The following is a 16154-nucleotide window of genomic DNA, read 5'->3' on the forward strand; positions in this document are numbered from 1 at the left end:
GCAAGGAGTAAGGTTTTATCCTTACATAAGTGTTTTCTATTTTGCTGTGGATGCACAGAGAAAAGACATAGTGCCCCTGTAATATTTGCTAGCATTAATGTGGGAATTTCACACTGATCACAAACCTTGAAGCCACAAGAAAGTTAAGTTAGAAAGTCATCTTCAGTAAAGCCTTTGATGGCTCATTGGTATTTCCAATTAATTCCTTTGCATATTTTCTATAGTTAAAAGAAAAAGCGTTGGCAGTGGTTTCTCATAGCTCCCCACCTTTAAAATGGTTGCCTTAGTTACCATGGCCAGCTTGAGAGACAGCAAATTTAGTACTAATACATTTTCAAAGCTTTACAGTTTCTGTAAAATCCCTGTGTCATAATCAGCTATAACATATACTTCTACCAGTGTTAATATGCTACGCTGGTGATATCTGTAAATCAGAGGTGAAGACTATCACAGGCCAGAACAATAGCTGTGGGTCGTTACCTTGGTGACTGTCTTGTGTATATTGGAAGAAACAGGTTGTGAATTTTCCTGTAACTGAAAACAAGATTGGCTTCAAGTGGCTCAGGTATTTGGTGCTTGAAAGCAGTCTGGTGCCATCAAGGTCATACTTTCGCCTGTAGGAAACTGGTAGATCTTAAGTTGTCCTCTTGGTTTGTGATTCAGTATTTCCTCTGACATTTATGAAAATTGCAGGAAACAATTATTCTTGAAAGGGCCACTACTATCCATCGTAAACAAAGGTCTCAAAGGCTATTAGAATCATAGGATCATAGAATTGTTAGGGTTGGAAAGGACCTTAAGTTCCAACCCCCTGCCATGGGCACAGACACCTCACACTGAACCATGTTGCCCAAGGCTTCGTCCAACCTGGCCTTGAACACTGCCAGGGATGGAGCATTCACAGCCTCCCTGAGCAACCCATTCCAGTGCCTCACCACCCTAACAGGAAAGAATTTCCTCCTTATATCCAATCTAAACTTCCCCTGTTTAAGTTTTAACCCATTACCCCTTGTCCTGTCACTACAGTCCCTAATGAAGAGTCCCTTCCCAGCATCCCTGTAGGCCCCCTTCAGATACTGGAAGGCTGCTATGAGGTCTCCACGCAGCCTTCTCTTCTCCAGGCTAATCAGCCCCAACTTCCTCAGTCTGTCTTCATATGGGAGGTGCTCCAGTCCCCTGATCATCCTTGTGGCCCTTCTCTGAACTTGTTCCAACAGTTCCATGTCCTTCTTATATTGAGGACGCCAGAACTGCACACAATACTCCAGGTGAGGTCTCAGAAGAGCAGAGTAGAGGGGCAGGATCACCTCCTTTGACCTGCTGGTCACGCTCCTTTTGATACAGCCCAGGATATGGTTGGCTTTCTGGGCTGCAAGCGCACACTGAAGCTGGGCCATGTCCATTTTCTCATTGACCAACACCCTCAAGTCCTTCTCCGCAGGGCTGCTCTGAATCTCTTCTCTGCCCAACCTGTAGCTGTGCCTGGGATTGCTCCGACCCAGGTGTAGGACCTTGCACTTGACATGGTTAAACTTCATGAGGTTGGCATCAGACATGTTATCATGGGCACAGTATTTGGTTTGAGAACAGCTCTCTGTGTTACCTGTTGAGATAAAAGTAATTTTTCACCTCTACTCCTCTTTTTCTTTTGTTTAACTTTAAAATTTTTTAAGTAGTATAAGGCAGTGTAAAGAAATTCTATGCTATTTGTGTAATTTGTTTAAGGTTCCTAAAACCTCTTTATTTTTAGAAAGGACCTGTCTTTTCACAAGGTGAAGGGTTGGCAGCAAAGGAACAAGCAGTGCCCAGGAGAGTGTGGCTGTTTCTGAGCTTGGGCTCCTGCGGGACAGTGCAGGATGAGACACAGAGTTCTGCTTTCATGGAAGCATCTCCTTCACGAAACAGCAGCCGTGGGCTGTGCTGCAGGACTGAAAGTGCCCTGTTAATTTATTCAGCGGGAGGTCTCTTATCCTTTCCTCTGAACTTAGGGGTTTGTGATCAGCTGAATGAAGAATAAGAAAAAATTAAACAAAGAAAAAAAGTCAGTTTATGAAATTATCCAGTACGTATTTCACCGCAGCCCCTCTGTTTTCCGTGCTTTATAGTCTGCCACCTGTTGGTGCTTCTAAAATGCATAGCTCTCCGAGTTTGAGCTATCTCAAACTCTTTAAGAGTAGTAATTTGAAGGCGGAAAACACTGGATCACCTTTTATTATAGCTTCTCCTGGTAGCAAAAGTAACCTTCTAAGCTTCAAATCGCTAAAAAAGCCTCCCTTTTTTTCAGAAGCTTCTGGTTTTCAGAAAGATAAGACTTTGGGGCTGAGGTTATCCACGTGAAGTTTCATCCCCTGGCTGAGATGTCACACTGAAGATGTTTTACAAAGCTTTAAATGGCAGTGAGGAAAAATAAATAACAAGTCAGCCTCAGCCTCAGTCTTTGATCAGTTAGAACAAAACCATGTGTGGTTTTGCCTGTAAACAAATCTCCCGATGTGTATAATCGTGCAAAATAACCATTGCATGGGGTTTTTATGTATGATATCAAGAAGGCAGCTACTCTAGTCCTTAGATCCACCAGCTTCTGGTCTTTACAGCTTTACAAACAGAAATGCCCTCTGGGCCAGCCTCTCAGTCCACTTGCTCTCAGTGGTTATAGGAGTTGCTGTTTAGCAAGGAGGCCCTGTCCCTCCTGCAGTCCTTTACCCACAGCCTCCCCCCAGCACCCGCAGCTGGTGTATCTGTGATGTTAGGGAGGACATGTTGTTTGAGAATGTATCCAGTCCCATTTTGGACCTGTCTGTCTTGCAGCCTCCTTCAAGTTCTACAGGTTTACTGGGCACTGTGTAAAGATGCACTTTCTTAAATGTGTTTTATAATTACTTGCTTTTGCAACACCCACGGGAAGAAGAGCATATTCATCCTCATTTAACAGAAGAGAAAGATTTGGGGGATTGTTTCCAAAAATGCCTGTAAACAGTAGATCTCTCATGCATGAGTTTGTCTAATACAAGGTATTTAAGTCTTGGTTTTTTCAGATGCCTGAGTTAATTTCTATTCCTGATAAGTCATGCGAAATGATTGACATACAAATGAGGATCACTTGTGGTGGTGTTTGATTTATTGACTGACCCATAATTAAATATCAATTCCATGGCAAAATGGAGGCCAAACCTAGCTCTCCCAGTCCTGGTCAGCTTCCTTTCTTTTTGTTTTGGAGGCTTGCGTCTGGCTCATCATTTGTTATCTTGTGCATCCAATATCTAAGAGGGGCCACAATCAAAACATCATTCACTGATGTTCCAGACTTATCCACTGAACAAAGAGTGGCATTTGCCTGATCCAGGGACAGCTGCAGTAGAAAACGCAGAAACACAGTGTTGAACTGTACAATTACAGCCTCTCTTTTAAGGTCTGTACAGAAAGTTTTATAATTAATATTGCTGGGAGTAAAAGCATCTCAAAAAGTGTCTCATGGTGCCCAAATAATGCTTCACTCCCTAATTCATAATTCTCAGTATCTCAAATTCACCCCCCCCCCCCCCAATATCCCCATCAAAATCAAAAGAGGAGAGAAAAAGACTCTTATTCTTCCAAGCAGCAAGGGTGGGTGGGTTGCTCTGGGCTGCATGGCTGTTCAGAGCCAAAGGCTGTTTATGCCTCATATCCTTCTATATTAAGCAGCAATCAGGATTTGGTTAGGTCTTCTGAAAGAACTGGGCCATAGCAATGTGTGGAGCAATCCAGGCCCCTCTAGGGTCAGTCTGTTCAGTGGTGGGTGACCCCATATCTTGCAGCAGAGCTGTCCCTGGCAGGTGGGAAGTGAAAGGACGCCTTTCCAGCAGCAGTCCATCAGCTGGTCCACGCCTTGCCGTGCCTGTGATGGGTTTCCCCACTGTCACCCCTTTCCCTGTTGACGCTGTGACCTCCCTCTCACCAGCAGGCTGCCCCTTGTGTGTGTGCCCCGCCGCACGCTCGCTGGGGGGCGCCATAGCGCCGTTGCCCCTCAGGTGCTTGGCGCGCGCTCGCTGGGGGGCGCCATAGCTCTCGGGGCGGGGCGGGGCGGGCACTTGGCTCTGGCGGCCGGGCTGGGCAGGTGCCCCGAGGCGGGGTCGCGCCTCCCCGCCGGGCGGGGACGACGCAGCCGGCAGGGGCGACCCCACGGAGCGGGGGGCTCCGTGCTCGCACCATGCATCCCGCTGCTCCCTCCCTCCCCGCTGCCCGGCGGTCGGGCTCCCTGCCGCGGCTGCTGCTCTCGTCTGCCGCGCGGACGCTGCTGTGGCTCGGTCCCGTCTACCTGGCGGGGTACCTGGGGCTGAGCGGCAGCTGGGTGTTGCTGGGGCTGGCGCTGTGGCTCTGCTGGGGACACAACAGGCGGTGGAAGCGCGACCGGCTGGCTGCCGCCTTCGCGCTGCTGGAGGATGAGCAGGAGGCGGTGTGCCGGGGCTTGGCCGCCAGGCACCTGCCCGCCTGGGTGAGTGGGGACTCAAGCGGCGGGAGGCCCGGCAGCGGGCACGCTGTGAGGTGTGCGGCGGGAGGCTCCGGGCTGCGCAGCCGTAGCAGTATGGGGAGCGGGGTGCCCCGTAGCGAGCAGCCTAAGGGCAAAGAGCAGAGGTAGCAGCGATGCCTTGGACCGAGCGGTAACGTCTCTGATTTTGAGGTCTTGATCAGTAAAGTGAATGCTAAACTGGAAGTTGTTTTAGTCGAGGAGATGCGCATGTTGCTGTAACCATGCTTATAGAAGAGACTGCTGTATCTCTGGAGAAATCTTGTTTCAAATATCTACTGTTGCATTGCAGGTATTTTGGTGTAGACGTTACTTACTTTAGACCTTCTCATCCAGAAGTTTTTTTTCCCCTTCTCTTTAGTGTCATTGGAAGAACATAAAAATCAATAAACATAGTATTCTCTGCCTCCAGAAACAATATTTAGAGCCATCTCTTGATTGTATGGAGAGCCAACTCCTGTTTGTTCTTCACGTATTTTCCTAGCTACTCTAGGTTTTAAAATGAAGAAACTCAAAAAAATAGCTGCAGGTTTTATTCTGTGTCTTTGGTTATTTGTTGTGTAGCCTTGGTTTGATAATGGAAAAGAATGAGGATTGTTTTTTTCCTCCTTCGTAGTCATTTGCTTAGCATTTAAAACATGTCAGGGACTGGTAGGGAAATGCCTTTCTTGTAAGAAAGAATATCAAAGAGCTCTATTTGTAAGGAGTGTTGCATGGAGACATTTATAGTCAGCAAACTGTTTTATATAGCCTACAGCACTTGGCTTTTCTTAATAGTGTGGGAAACGAAAGCAGTTGGCACTTCTGAGAAGTGAGGCCAGGGTCTCCTAGCAGAGCTGGTGCAGCTCCCTGCATATGTTCCTTCCCGCTGGGCACAGAAGCCTGTGTCTGAATGAAGTTTCTGCTTGTTTGTATTGACAGAGCATTTAACATAACCCTGAGCATTAACGAGTGTGGTGGTGTCAGTTCTTGCCCTGATCCTGTAAGAGCAGTGTTGTATTTTATCCTCAAGTGCCCTGAATCCTGCTAATGAGAAACTGAGTTTCTTAGTCAGTGTTGAAAAATCAGCATCACCCCCCACAACACTCTCTCTCCCTCCAGAGTTCTTGGTTTTTGTGGCTGAAAGTGTCAGGCTTTGCTAGTGTGTGGGCTGGTGGTCGATGGAAAGGATCATTGACTCAGCATTCAGGAGGCAGCACCATGAGAACTGTGTCTCCCAGGAAGGATTTTGACAAACAGAGACTCCAGCAGAGCCTGTTCCGATGATCAGGGTCTGGAGCACCTGAAACGTGAATAGAGGTTGATAGAGCCTGGGCTGTTCAGCACCCTTCAGGAGAAGGGAAGGCTTAAGGGGATCTCAGCGCTGTCTCCCGCGGCCTAGCACATACTCGTAGAGGCGGTGCAGTCAGACTGTCTTCAGAGGCCTCGCTCCTGACTTGTGAATCCTTGGAGTTGGCTGCTGGAAGGCAGGATGTAGGACCTATGGGTAAAGGGGCTGCAACTGTGTGCTTTTAGTCTTAGCATTTATCCAGATTGCCGCTTCTCTTCCTTTTCTATGGTGGTAACTTTTATTCTCCATCAGTGGTGTTTGCTTCCACACCACATTTGTGCTTGATATTCTTTTAAACTCCTCAGTTTTAGATTTTTCTTCTATCCCCTTCTTTGATTTGATCATCTGCTTCTACCCTGTGCCTGTCTTGGGGGCTGATTCTCACCTCCTGTGTGTTCAATTTATTCTTTGTGGTGTCATCTTTTTTTGTCTTTTTGCCTTTCATTTGTCAATTTTTGCCTTTCAGTGTTCATGAACCTTCAATTGAAACAGCTCTAAAAATGTCCCTTGTGTTCTTCTCTCCTGACATGCAGAGGTGGGTGTAGGAATGCAATTCAGGCTCAGGGAAGCAAGGGTTGGATGTGCAGTGTTGTAATCCTAGAAAAGCTTCTGGAGTTGTGAAGCAATGGCAGTGTCTTAGGGGACTGGTAAATAGTTGTCTGCTCATGTGCCCTGTGGTAAAATGAGGAGGGTCCATCCAGTGAAGAACTAAGACCAATCACTGATTGCACTGCTTGGTTAAAAACCGTTCTCCCTTAGAGCAGCGCAGTGAGTGGCTCCTTCAGATGTGACTCAGGTTCTGCTCAGTCCTGGTATCGGCTGTTAGGAGATGCATTCACATTGCAGCCTTTCCTTCAGAGGGGGCTCAGGGAGGGTTTCCCTCATCGACTCAACCATCTGTTTCAGGGAGCTTGCACGGTTCTTTTGCAGCGCCGGTTTCTTGGCTGAAACCAGCCAGTGAGTTTGGAATAGAGGCGTTCCTATGCTAGACATCTTACGTGGGCAGGCTGTGCTTCCTCAGGAGACCAGGCTGAAAATCTGCTCATGTTGAGCAGAGCCAGGTCTGTGTCTTGGAGAGGTGACTTCAGCCTGTGCTGCCTTTAGCAGGACTTCTCTAAAACCAGTCAGTGCCTGGCACAGAGGTAGCTGGGCTTCTACCTTCATTCTGGCACCTTCATTCTGGTGATGGTGATTTGTCTGTGTTGCTCTTGCAGCTTTCAGCAGGTTGCAGGTGAGAATGTCCAAGCATGCTGGATTTCTTCCTGATGTTAAACTGCTTTTACCAGGATGAATTGATATTACTGGGTACAGAGCAGTCCTTTTCAAACTTTGCCAGTTAATTCCTCCTTTGACCAAAAGGTTTGTTTATACTTTTGTTTTTGCCCCTGCACAGGGAGCTAAAAACCCTGTATGTGTGTCCTCAAAAAGCCTAACAAAACAAAACCCCAACCAACCCAAAACCCCCAAACAAAACCCCAAGCAAACACATACACACACCCCCATGGATAGATTCCTGTGTTGGAGAGAATGTCACTGTTGTGTCAGACATGGGTTTTGCTGTTGCTATAATTGTTGGTGTGCCCTGCTTCAGGGCAAGGTGGAGCCATGTAGAAACTTACACATTTTCTTTACTTGATGGTAATTGGCCCTTACCTGATGGTTTTGATCTTCAAAGCTCTTTTCAAATGCTAAGTAATTTTTGCATCATTCCAAAAATATTGGCAAGAAGTAGTCGTGCTTTTGTCAGTGGGGAAAACTGATTTTGATAGTGTGACTTGCCCAAGGCTTCAGGATTAAGTCTTCTTCTGGGATAGTGTTAACTTAGGCAGGTCTTTGTGGCTGGTTCTGGGCTTAATAGGAAGTGTTCTGAGCTTCTCTTACCTGTGCTGTATTGATGACAAACTTGAGGACAAGACCTTGCTGCTAGGGCTCTCACCAGTAACAAGGGTCAGAAGTGAGTCTGAAGTCCAGAGCATGTGGTTAAAATACAGAACTGTACATGGTTTGTTTGGGTTATTTTTTTTTTTTTTTGGGGGGGGTGGGGGTGTCCCAAAACATACAGTAAGTTCTTGGAGTAAACTGTTGGGATAGGAACAGAGCTTGGTAGTGTCACTGAGCCAAACTAGAGCACAACTCTCATTCTACTAGTGGGACATGTATGTAATAAGAATACCCTGTGGGTGAGAAAGGCTTTGCTCAGAGCTTATGTCTTATTAGACAGTGGCTAATACAGACGTAACACCTGGATACCAAGCTCTGCTTCTTCTGCAGAACTGCTCAGCTGACCTTTGGTATTGGGAACCCATGGATATGTGGTGGTGTTTCATAATAGGCAGAAAGCTGGTTTTCACCAGAAACCTGTAGTTGGCTGATTTGTGGTGTTTGCCTCTGTGAGAGCCCTGTTGTGTTAGCCAAGGAGCTCCTGGTGGTCTTTGGTACCACAGAGCTACAGCAACGCTATTCCTTCCATCTGTCAAAGGAAACTGAGGCATAGGGTTCCTGGGTAGGAGCTGTGTTGCAAACACATGCATGAGGCAGTGTCAGGTGGGATGGAAGTGTACCACAAATGGCTGCTAATCCTATCACAGCAATCTGAGGTGTGACACAGGGATATGTGATTCATTGTGGTTGCTTTTGGAGTTTGCTGTGGGCTGTCTGGTTTGACCAGTGTCTGTGTCCCAAATAGTGAATTCAATTTTGCTTTTTCTTAAGGTGGATCTAGCTGCTGCCTCCTTCTCACAGTTTTTGCCTGTTTCCTGATGCTTCTGAGTGCAGTTCCAGGTCTCTTAAGCCACTAGTTTGCTTCTTGGTTGCCTCTTGCAGTTGCATCTCTAGCAGCTTTGGCTTTAGTGAATAATCCCAGCCATCTTTTGTGGCTTATGTTGTGCTACATTTCTCCCCTTAACGCTGGGGGATCTCACATGTGGGCTGTGACTTTCTCACTGGGATGTGGTGAGAAAGTCATAGCTTAACTGTTGCCCTGAGTCCTGGTCTATCCTTCCTTCTGGGTCACATCTCTCTCCTTGCTGCAAGGTCTTTTGAAGGACAGCTTGCGGTGCAACTTCTGTAACTTCTCTACCCTTCCTGTGACTGATTCAGAGCTGTGGTACAAATACTGTGGAACACTGGCACTTGGCAGTTATGTAGGAGCTGGGGACCAGCTGCCTTCAGGCTACCCAGGATTTATGTGTCCTGGCAGAGGACTGTTTGGTGAAAGATGAAAGGCTGGCAGGTGAAGTGGAGGTCCCCAATTCGCAAAATATGCCTTACTGTAAAATGTCAGCAGTGTTTTTTCAATATTGATCCCTCCTGGTGCTGTATTCTCACTTTATCGTACAAATTGCTTGGAAAGAATATGGTAATATCTTTTTTAATGCAATAATTGAAGATAATTTGAAGCATTATTTGAGCAGGGGAAATGGGCTCTGAAGTCATACATGAAACTGGAATAAAAGGCAAGCTACTGTTCGTTCCATCTGAACATCTCTGAGCACCTGTCTGAAAGCTGCAGAGTTAAACAGCAAGCCTTTGACTGAAGAGTGTAATTCACAGTTCTTGTGCAAGGCAGTAATGTGTTGTCCTACCCAAAGACTGTTATCAAGCTAGATGATAGTTGAAGGAGTCCCTTTGTATTTGGGTGCTCTTGTGGAGCTGAGCAGAGCTTGAATGTCCCCTGCTGTGCTGTCCTTCCCTTCTGCAATAACCTGGTACCAGCTCATAGCACTGGCTGAAAATACCATATCCATAAGACTTTAATGTGCGATTGTAGTAAGGTGATTGTGGCTCTTCACTCAGCAGCTTCTTGATGAGGTTTGAGAGATCAGTTAGTTACTTGTGAGTGGCCTGATATCTGACTGTCCTGATGGTGATTAAACAAGTCATCACTTCAGGGAACTTGGAGGATTTTGTAATGGGCCCATACGCTTCCTGTTGGCATTCAATGCGTCCCACTTGAAAACATGATGCATAAGTGACTACTTCATTTTAATCTGTCCTTAGCCTCTTTAAAAGCTCTGAGATGTGAAAACACTGGAGTGTTACACATGATAGTGTATGCTAATAGGCTTGAGCTCTTACAGTGCTGCTTCTGCCTGAAGCCATTGCCACTAAGTTAATATTGGTGGGGAAATGCTGCCACAACCAATAAACTGAGTTCCCCAAGCAGGTTCTTATTTTCCAAAGCACAGTGTCCTGGTTGAGGTGAGCCGGTACAGGAAACAGGACCCGCACAGCTCATGATCTTGAAGGGAAGCAGGTTCTTATGGCTTCCCAAGGCATGATCAAGAGAAGGATGAGAAATCTAATGATGCTGCATGCCATGAACAGGATATGATACTTGCTTTAATTATATAAACGTGCCCAGAGGCATGCTGGTGTATCAGTGCACGTGTGTTCTTTTTTCTTTTATTGTTTTTCGAGGTAGTAAATTATGAAATGTATGTATGAATGAGGGCAGAGGGATCTCGACTTACTCTGAAGCTTGTTCAGGCTCTGTGGTATGTTTTGCATGTGTTGGAGTATGCAGAAACAGATAGCATGTGGCATTCACTGTTTTGTTTTGCTTTTTTCTTTGCATCCAGGTTCACTTTCCTGATGTTGAACGAGTGGAGTGGCTGAACAAGGTGAGGAGCCGTCTGCTCTGAGCTGCATCATAGCACAAACTGTGTGGGCCACGTCTGAGAAAGTTATCAAGTCACTACAGTACAGCTCAGTCATATGAGTGTCTGTACTTAAGTCTTGTGGCCAGCTCTATACTAGAGTTGCCACTGAGGTTTTGTTGAGAGCCAAATGTGTGCCTGGTTGGTGATATGGGTTTGATGAATTTGACCACAACACTTGATTCTGAGATTAAAAAAATAAAAGCAAGTAAGAGTGTGTGTATGTATTTATGTATACCTGTCTGTATGCGTATGTGTGGCAGTATTATTATTTTAGCAAAAACAGTTGCATTTCCTCTTAACCAGAGAGGTCCCCAGTGAGGTCTGAGGCAGGTTCTCCTATAAGCAGATTTAGTCAGGCTCTGACTGGAACTGGACTCTGGAATTCAAAGCAAAACGGTTGAACTTGCAAATTAACACCCAGTAACTATCCTGGTTTTCTTTTTAGCAAACTTTCCTCTTCATGAAAAGCTCATTTCCCCTCCTTTTTAAATAAACCTGACCCCAGGGAACTTTTTGACACTTTAGAGCAATTATGAACTATTGTGCTTTAGCAACTTTAACCCTGGGCTTTGCCGGCTCAGCCCTTGAGGTTAGGAGCAGTCAATAGACTATAGTCTATATAATAGTCTATAGTGTCGAAAACTCACCCTTCAGTTCCTAAAACAAATTCCTTTGCTGAGGAGTTGAGATGGATCCTTCCATAAGGATGACTTAACTGCACAAATGTGACTTGGTAAAAGAACAGACGTTAATAGCCAGGTGTTCTGTAATGTTTGTGTCTGTTTCTCAACAAAAGATATCATATACAAAGAATTCTCAGAGTGTTTCCCCTTTTGCTATTCTTTAGGTCCTTGTACAGGCTTGGCCGTACTTTGGGACAATCCTGGAAAAGACATTTAAAGAAATTGTTGAACCAAAAATCAGAGCAAAGAATGTACACCTGAAAACATGCACCTTTACCAAGATCCACTTTGGCGAGAAGGTAGTGTAAATCCTTTGCAGCATTGGCAGGTCAGTCTTTTCTGAAAAGCTTGGATGCAAGGGGAGTCTGATGTTCAGCCTTTAATAGCCCGAAATGTTTAATAAAATGGTATTGGTACAACACTGCTGCCTCCTTTGTTCCCTCCTCATGTTGACTTGAGCATCTTCACCATGAAGTAAGAAATGTATAGGAGACACACACATTTAGTCCCACCAGCTGTCAGTATCATGGGACTGGAGATGGGAAAAGGGGCATGTATCCACATTTATTTTTGTAATAGAGGAGTTTTCAGTGCTTCCTAAAGCTTGCAGCTTGGACTGCTTGCAACCAGCCTTGGATTTGAGGACTGCAAAAGCTGCTCACACTGCCTCTTTAAGGGAAAAACTAGTATAGTTTACTTGTACTTCACATGCAGTTGTGCAAAGTCTTTAATGAATGCTTCTGTAATCAAATTGATTGAAGTTAGTAGGACTTTTCACTTAGGCTTAACTTCAAAGATATTAACTATGTCATGTCTTGTTTCTTTATTTCAGTGTCCTAGAATCAATGGAATAAAAGCCTATACCAAAGAAATCGACAGAAGACAAGTTACCCTAGACCTGCAGATATGGTAACATTATATCATTGATTATGTAGATGGTCCTTAACTCACTGCCCATTTGGCACTTGCATGTGAGTTGTTATGCTGGACTGAACATACAGGCCACTAAGATCAGCATGAAGTCCAGAGGTCCTTATTTTATATTGAACTAGCATGATACAAGATAATCTGTCCCCAGCTGGATGTCCTCAATATTTAGAGAAGTGAGATGTTGTGCAGCAGCCTTTAAGTCAGAAAGCAGTGTCACCTGCACAGGTCTAGGTGTTACCTGCTGTGGCCCATCCCTGCTGCCATGGGTATAGGAATGTTGCCCTTGCCTTTGCCATTCATGGTAGTAAGAACCCAAGTTTTGGAATTGTATTTTCTGTTCTGACAGCTCTCAGGCATGGAGGCACTTGGTCTGTCTTGTACCACTGTGGTTCCTGTTCAGTGCAACCTCTCCAGTTCTTCCAGAACTACTCATGCTATTTATTTTTCAATTCCTTCCCCTAGATTAAGCCTCTTGGTTTAATCACCATTTGTTCCATGTGCCACTCTGCACATCTGCTTTTTTGATTACAGCTGTTCTCTGAGCAGAAAACTGCCTCTAGCTCTATTAGCAACAACAACAACAAAATTAGATAAAACATTTCATACCTCCCAGGCTGTTTTGAATGAGCTTGTGTGTTTTGTTAACAACAGAGGCAATGTAGAGCTAGACTTTCTCCTTGCTTAGCCTGGAGAATGGAATTACTGGGGGAATTGCCACCTGCATGCTGCTGTAGCTCTGTAAGTTTAGCAGTTTGAGCTGCCTAATTTAAACTGCTTTACTTCATGGTAGTGCCAGAAAAAGGCAGTTGTGAAATTGTAGTGTCTTGGCAACAGCACAGAGCTGCTCAGAACTGTGCCTGCTGCTTAACGTGGCAATGGCATGGCAGCATCCCCAGCCCTGGCAGAGCACAATCACTCCCTGCAAAATGACATGCTTGATTTTTCATCCAGAACATGTTGTGCTTCAGTGCTGTCAGTGAAGTGCTCTTTGTAATAGCCAGACCAGTTGAGGAGCATTTGGCAAATCATTTCTGCTTTCCATGTTGACATCGAGGGATTTGATGCCTTCAAGGCCCTGCAGGAGGTTGCTACTGCTCACTGTTAAACTACTTCTCCAGGCTGCTTCTCCCACATACTCATTTTCACTGTCTTTTAACAATCCTCTGCAGAGGGATTCCCACACCTCCTCATTCCTGTCCCTCTGGCAGACCCGTCAGCATCTCCAAATGGCCAGACACTTCCTGTTCCTCATCCTGTTGATAACTTAACCTGAACTGTCATCTGATAACCCAAGTATTCTCAAGGGAGTATTCAGACTACCTTGCCTGTCTGATGGGCTCTGTTGAGGACCCAGTTTCTCTTACATTAATAGATTAAGATCAGCAACTAAGCTGGGAGTTGTGAAATCTACAGTGTCCACAGGAGGTATGTAGTCCACAAATGGAGAGAAGCAGATCTATGAGCATATGAGTAGTGGTGCTTTCCCGCCTTTTCCTGGATTGCCAAAGGAACTTCCTTTTTTTTTTTTTTTTTTTTTTCTTTAATCAAAGAAATGGACAATTTCCACTTTTCTGGAGTGGAAATAATGAACCAAATCCCCGTTACAAAATAGGCTCTCTTAGCTACCTGAGTATCAGTGAGTGCTTGCACTAGTGCAGCTGGTGCTGGGAGAAGAGCTGCTTAGAGGAGATGGACTTGAACTGCCCGATGTGACTCTGCTGCCCTTTGCACTACCTTTCTTGCCTCTCTGCCAGCTGCATCCTGGTGATGTTTAAATGTCTGGGTCTGTTCAAAGAGCTGCAGCCTGGCATCACAGTTCTGGAGAGGAGAGCAATGTGCTGTGGGTGCCAGTGCAATGCTGAGACCACAGTGACTGACTTTCCTCCCTGGGGTTAGGTTTCAGAGAAGTGTGGCTATGTTGCAGTGGGCATTAAAGGATTAACATGTCTCGATGTTATAAACATGACTCCCCTGTCTTGGTGCTTGCTAGCTGTAATTTTCTAGGAGTTCCCTCACTGGTGAACCCATGTGAGCTGGCCTTTTGGCTGCTTGGCTGGCTCACCACTGACCAGGGTGGCTGCAGCAGGGAAGGCTGAGCAGCTACTTCACGCAGGATGCTGTTATCCTTGTAGACAGCACTCCTGCCTTAGCAGCTCTTCCCCAATCCAGTGCCAAGTTACCCTTTGTGTTAGTCAGTGTCTTGCACTCAGAAATTTCAGTGTGTTCTGTAAATGCTTCTTGCTTTCAGTTTCACTATCCTCATGCTGGTGGCTCCAGAGCTGGATGCAGTACTGCAGGTGGGGCCTCATGAGAGCAGAACAGAGGGGCAGGATCACCTCCCTTGACCTGCTGGTCACACTCCTTTTGATGCAGCCCAGGATACAGTTGGCTTTCTGGGCTGTGAGCACACGTTGTGAGTTATGTTGAGCTTCTCATCGACCAACACCCCCGAGTCCTTTTCCTCAGGGCTGCTCTCAGTCCAGTCTTCACCCAGTTTGTATTCGTGCTTGGGGTTGCCCTGATCCACATGCAGGACCTTGCACTTGGCTTTGTTGAACTTCATGAGGTTCACATAGGTGAACATGATGTGGTGCTAAATGCTATGGTCCAGGGTTGTGCTGTGTGAAGAAGCACTTCCTCTGTGTTAAATTTGTCATGTGATGTCACAGATTACATCCTTTACATGAGAACTGTGAAAAATAGCACATAGAGATCCCTTTTATGGGCAGTAGCTGTCAGCAGAGCCAGTGATGCAGTAGATCTGGTATGGCATGGAACGGAACTTGAGAAGCTGCTTTAATTAAATCTGTTAACAACAGATTGCATGTCTGCAGCATCAGAGCATTGGAAATGGTTCTGTAAAGCACTGCCTCATTACAGTATTTGCTGCCCCATGTGAAAGGACTATACTTGAGTTTTTGGCAGGAGAACCAAGGCACTGAGGTGATTACTTGTGAGGCACAGAGGCCTTTTGGCAAAGGCAAGGAAGAAGGCTATAAATCTTTCAAAATCTTTTGCTTGGTCCCTGAGATGATGCACACAATTGGTGGAATTAAGCTGTGTAAATTTTGTCACAGCTTACAAGACTGAACAGATTACCCTCAGGTCTTTTTGTGCACAGTTTGTCATATACCTGTCTGAAGGTCCTGGTGACTGTATTCTGTGCATGTATCTGCTTTCCATCAGATTTACCCAATCTACAGCTTTCATATGACACATAAGAAAGAATCGGGGTTCTTGCAGTGGCTAAATGAAATATGAGATCCCTGACAGACTGGGATTTGAAATCCCCAAACCTGAAATACAAGATCCCAGCTGGAAATAAACTGGCAATACTCTGGGGTCTCTAAAATATTTGCCCCAGATCCAAATCATGACTCTGTCCTCTGAGCATAGAGGGCTGAGAGTTGCATTTTCCAAATGAATTAAAGTTGAAGCGTTCCAGAAATGATCTCCAAAACTGCATTTTTCAAAGTGGGAACTTTTCAAGTGCACCCACTTGATCTCCTACAGCTGCTTTTCTTCCCACTAATTCTGCAACTGCCTGAGCTACTGTATAGCCATGTAATCATTGGCTATAAGTTTCAAAGTATTTGAAGGCACTGTTACCTCCCAAAAGAATATATTTCAATCGATAGAATCATAGAATATTTAGGGTTGGAAAGGACCTTAAGATCATCTAGTTTCCAGAAGAACTGTTTCACATTTTCATTTCCAGGCTCTTCTGTGGCATTTACAGTGCATAAGAAGTCATAGAAGAATGGTGAAAAAATATGTATAAAAATATGTAGGCATTGCAATTTCCTCTTAGAAGAGACTCTCTGGACTTTCTAATGGACAAGTTTTAGAACAGAAGACAGTTTCTGTCACCTAGTGCAGAACTGGAGAAAGTAATCAAAGGAAGCACAAAAGTTAAGAGCTTTGGTGGAGTTTGGGTTAACTAAGTTTGTAGGATCTTACAGGAGCTAAACACAATTTGGAAACTTGTCAGTCTTGAGCAAAAAGGGAATACTTGCCTTAGGAGTCAGACTTGATAGGCAAAGGGA

At 45.3% G+C, this 16154-nt stretch overlaps 1 protein-coding gene across 3 annotated transcripts in view; it reads left to right on the forward strand.

The window, feature by feature from the left end:
• The first annotated feature begins 4127 nt into the window (after positions 1 to 4127).
• Positions 4128 to 16154, forward strand: part of ESYT3 (extended synaptotagmin 3) — a 33351-nt gene continuing 21324 nt past the window's right edge. For all 3 annotated transcript variants that reach the window (XM_062606572.1, XM_062606582.1, XM_062606591.1), the window contains exons 1-4: positions 4128 to 4471; positions 10415 to 10456; positions 11343 to 11477; positions 12011 to 12087. In XM_062606572.1, coding sequence (XP_062462556.1) covers positions 4187 to 4471; positions 10415 to 10456; positions 11343 to 11477; positions 12011 to 12087 — 539 coding nt within the window. In that variant the 5' untranslated portion in view covers positions 4128 to 4186. The remainder of the gene's footprint in view (positions 4472 to 10414; positions 10457 to 11342; positions 11478 to 12010; positions 12088 to 16154) is intronic.

The sequence above is a fragment of the Pezoporus occidentalis genome, unplaced genomic scaffold (genome assembly GCF_034315485.1).
Source record: "Pezoporus occidentalis ecotype Australia unplaced genomic scaffold, CSIRO_AGI_Poc_V1 ctg12, whole genome shotgun sequence".
In the NCBI taxonomy this organism is placed as follows: domain Eukaryota; kingdom Metazoa; phylum Chordata; class Aves; order Psittaciformes; family Psittacidae; genus Pezoporus; species Pezoporus occidentalis.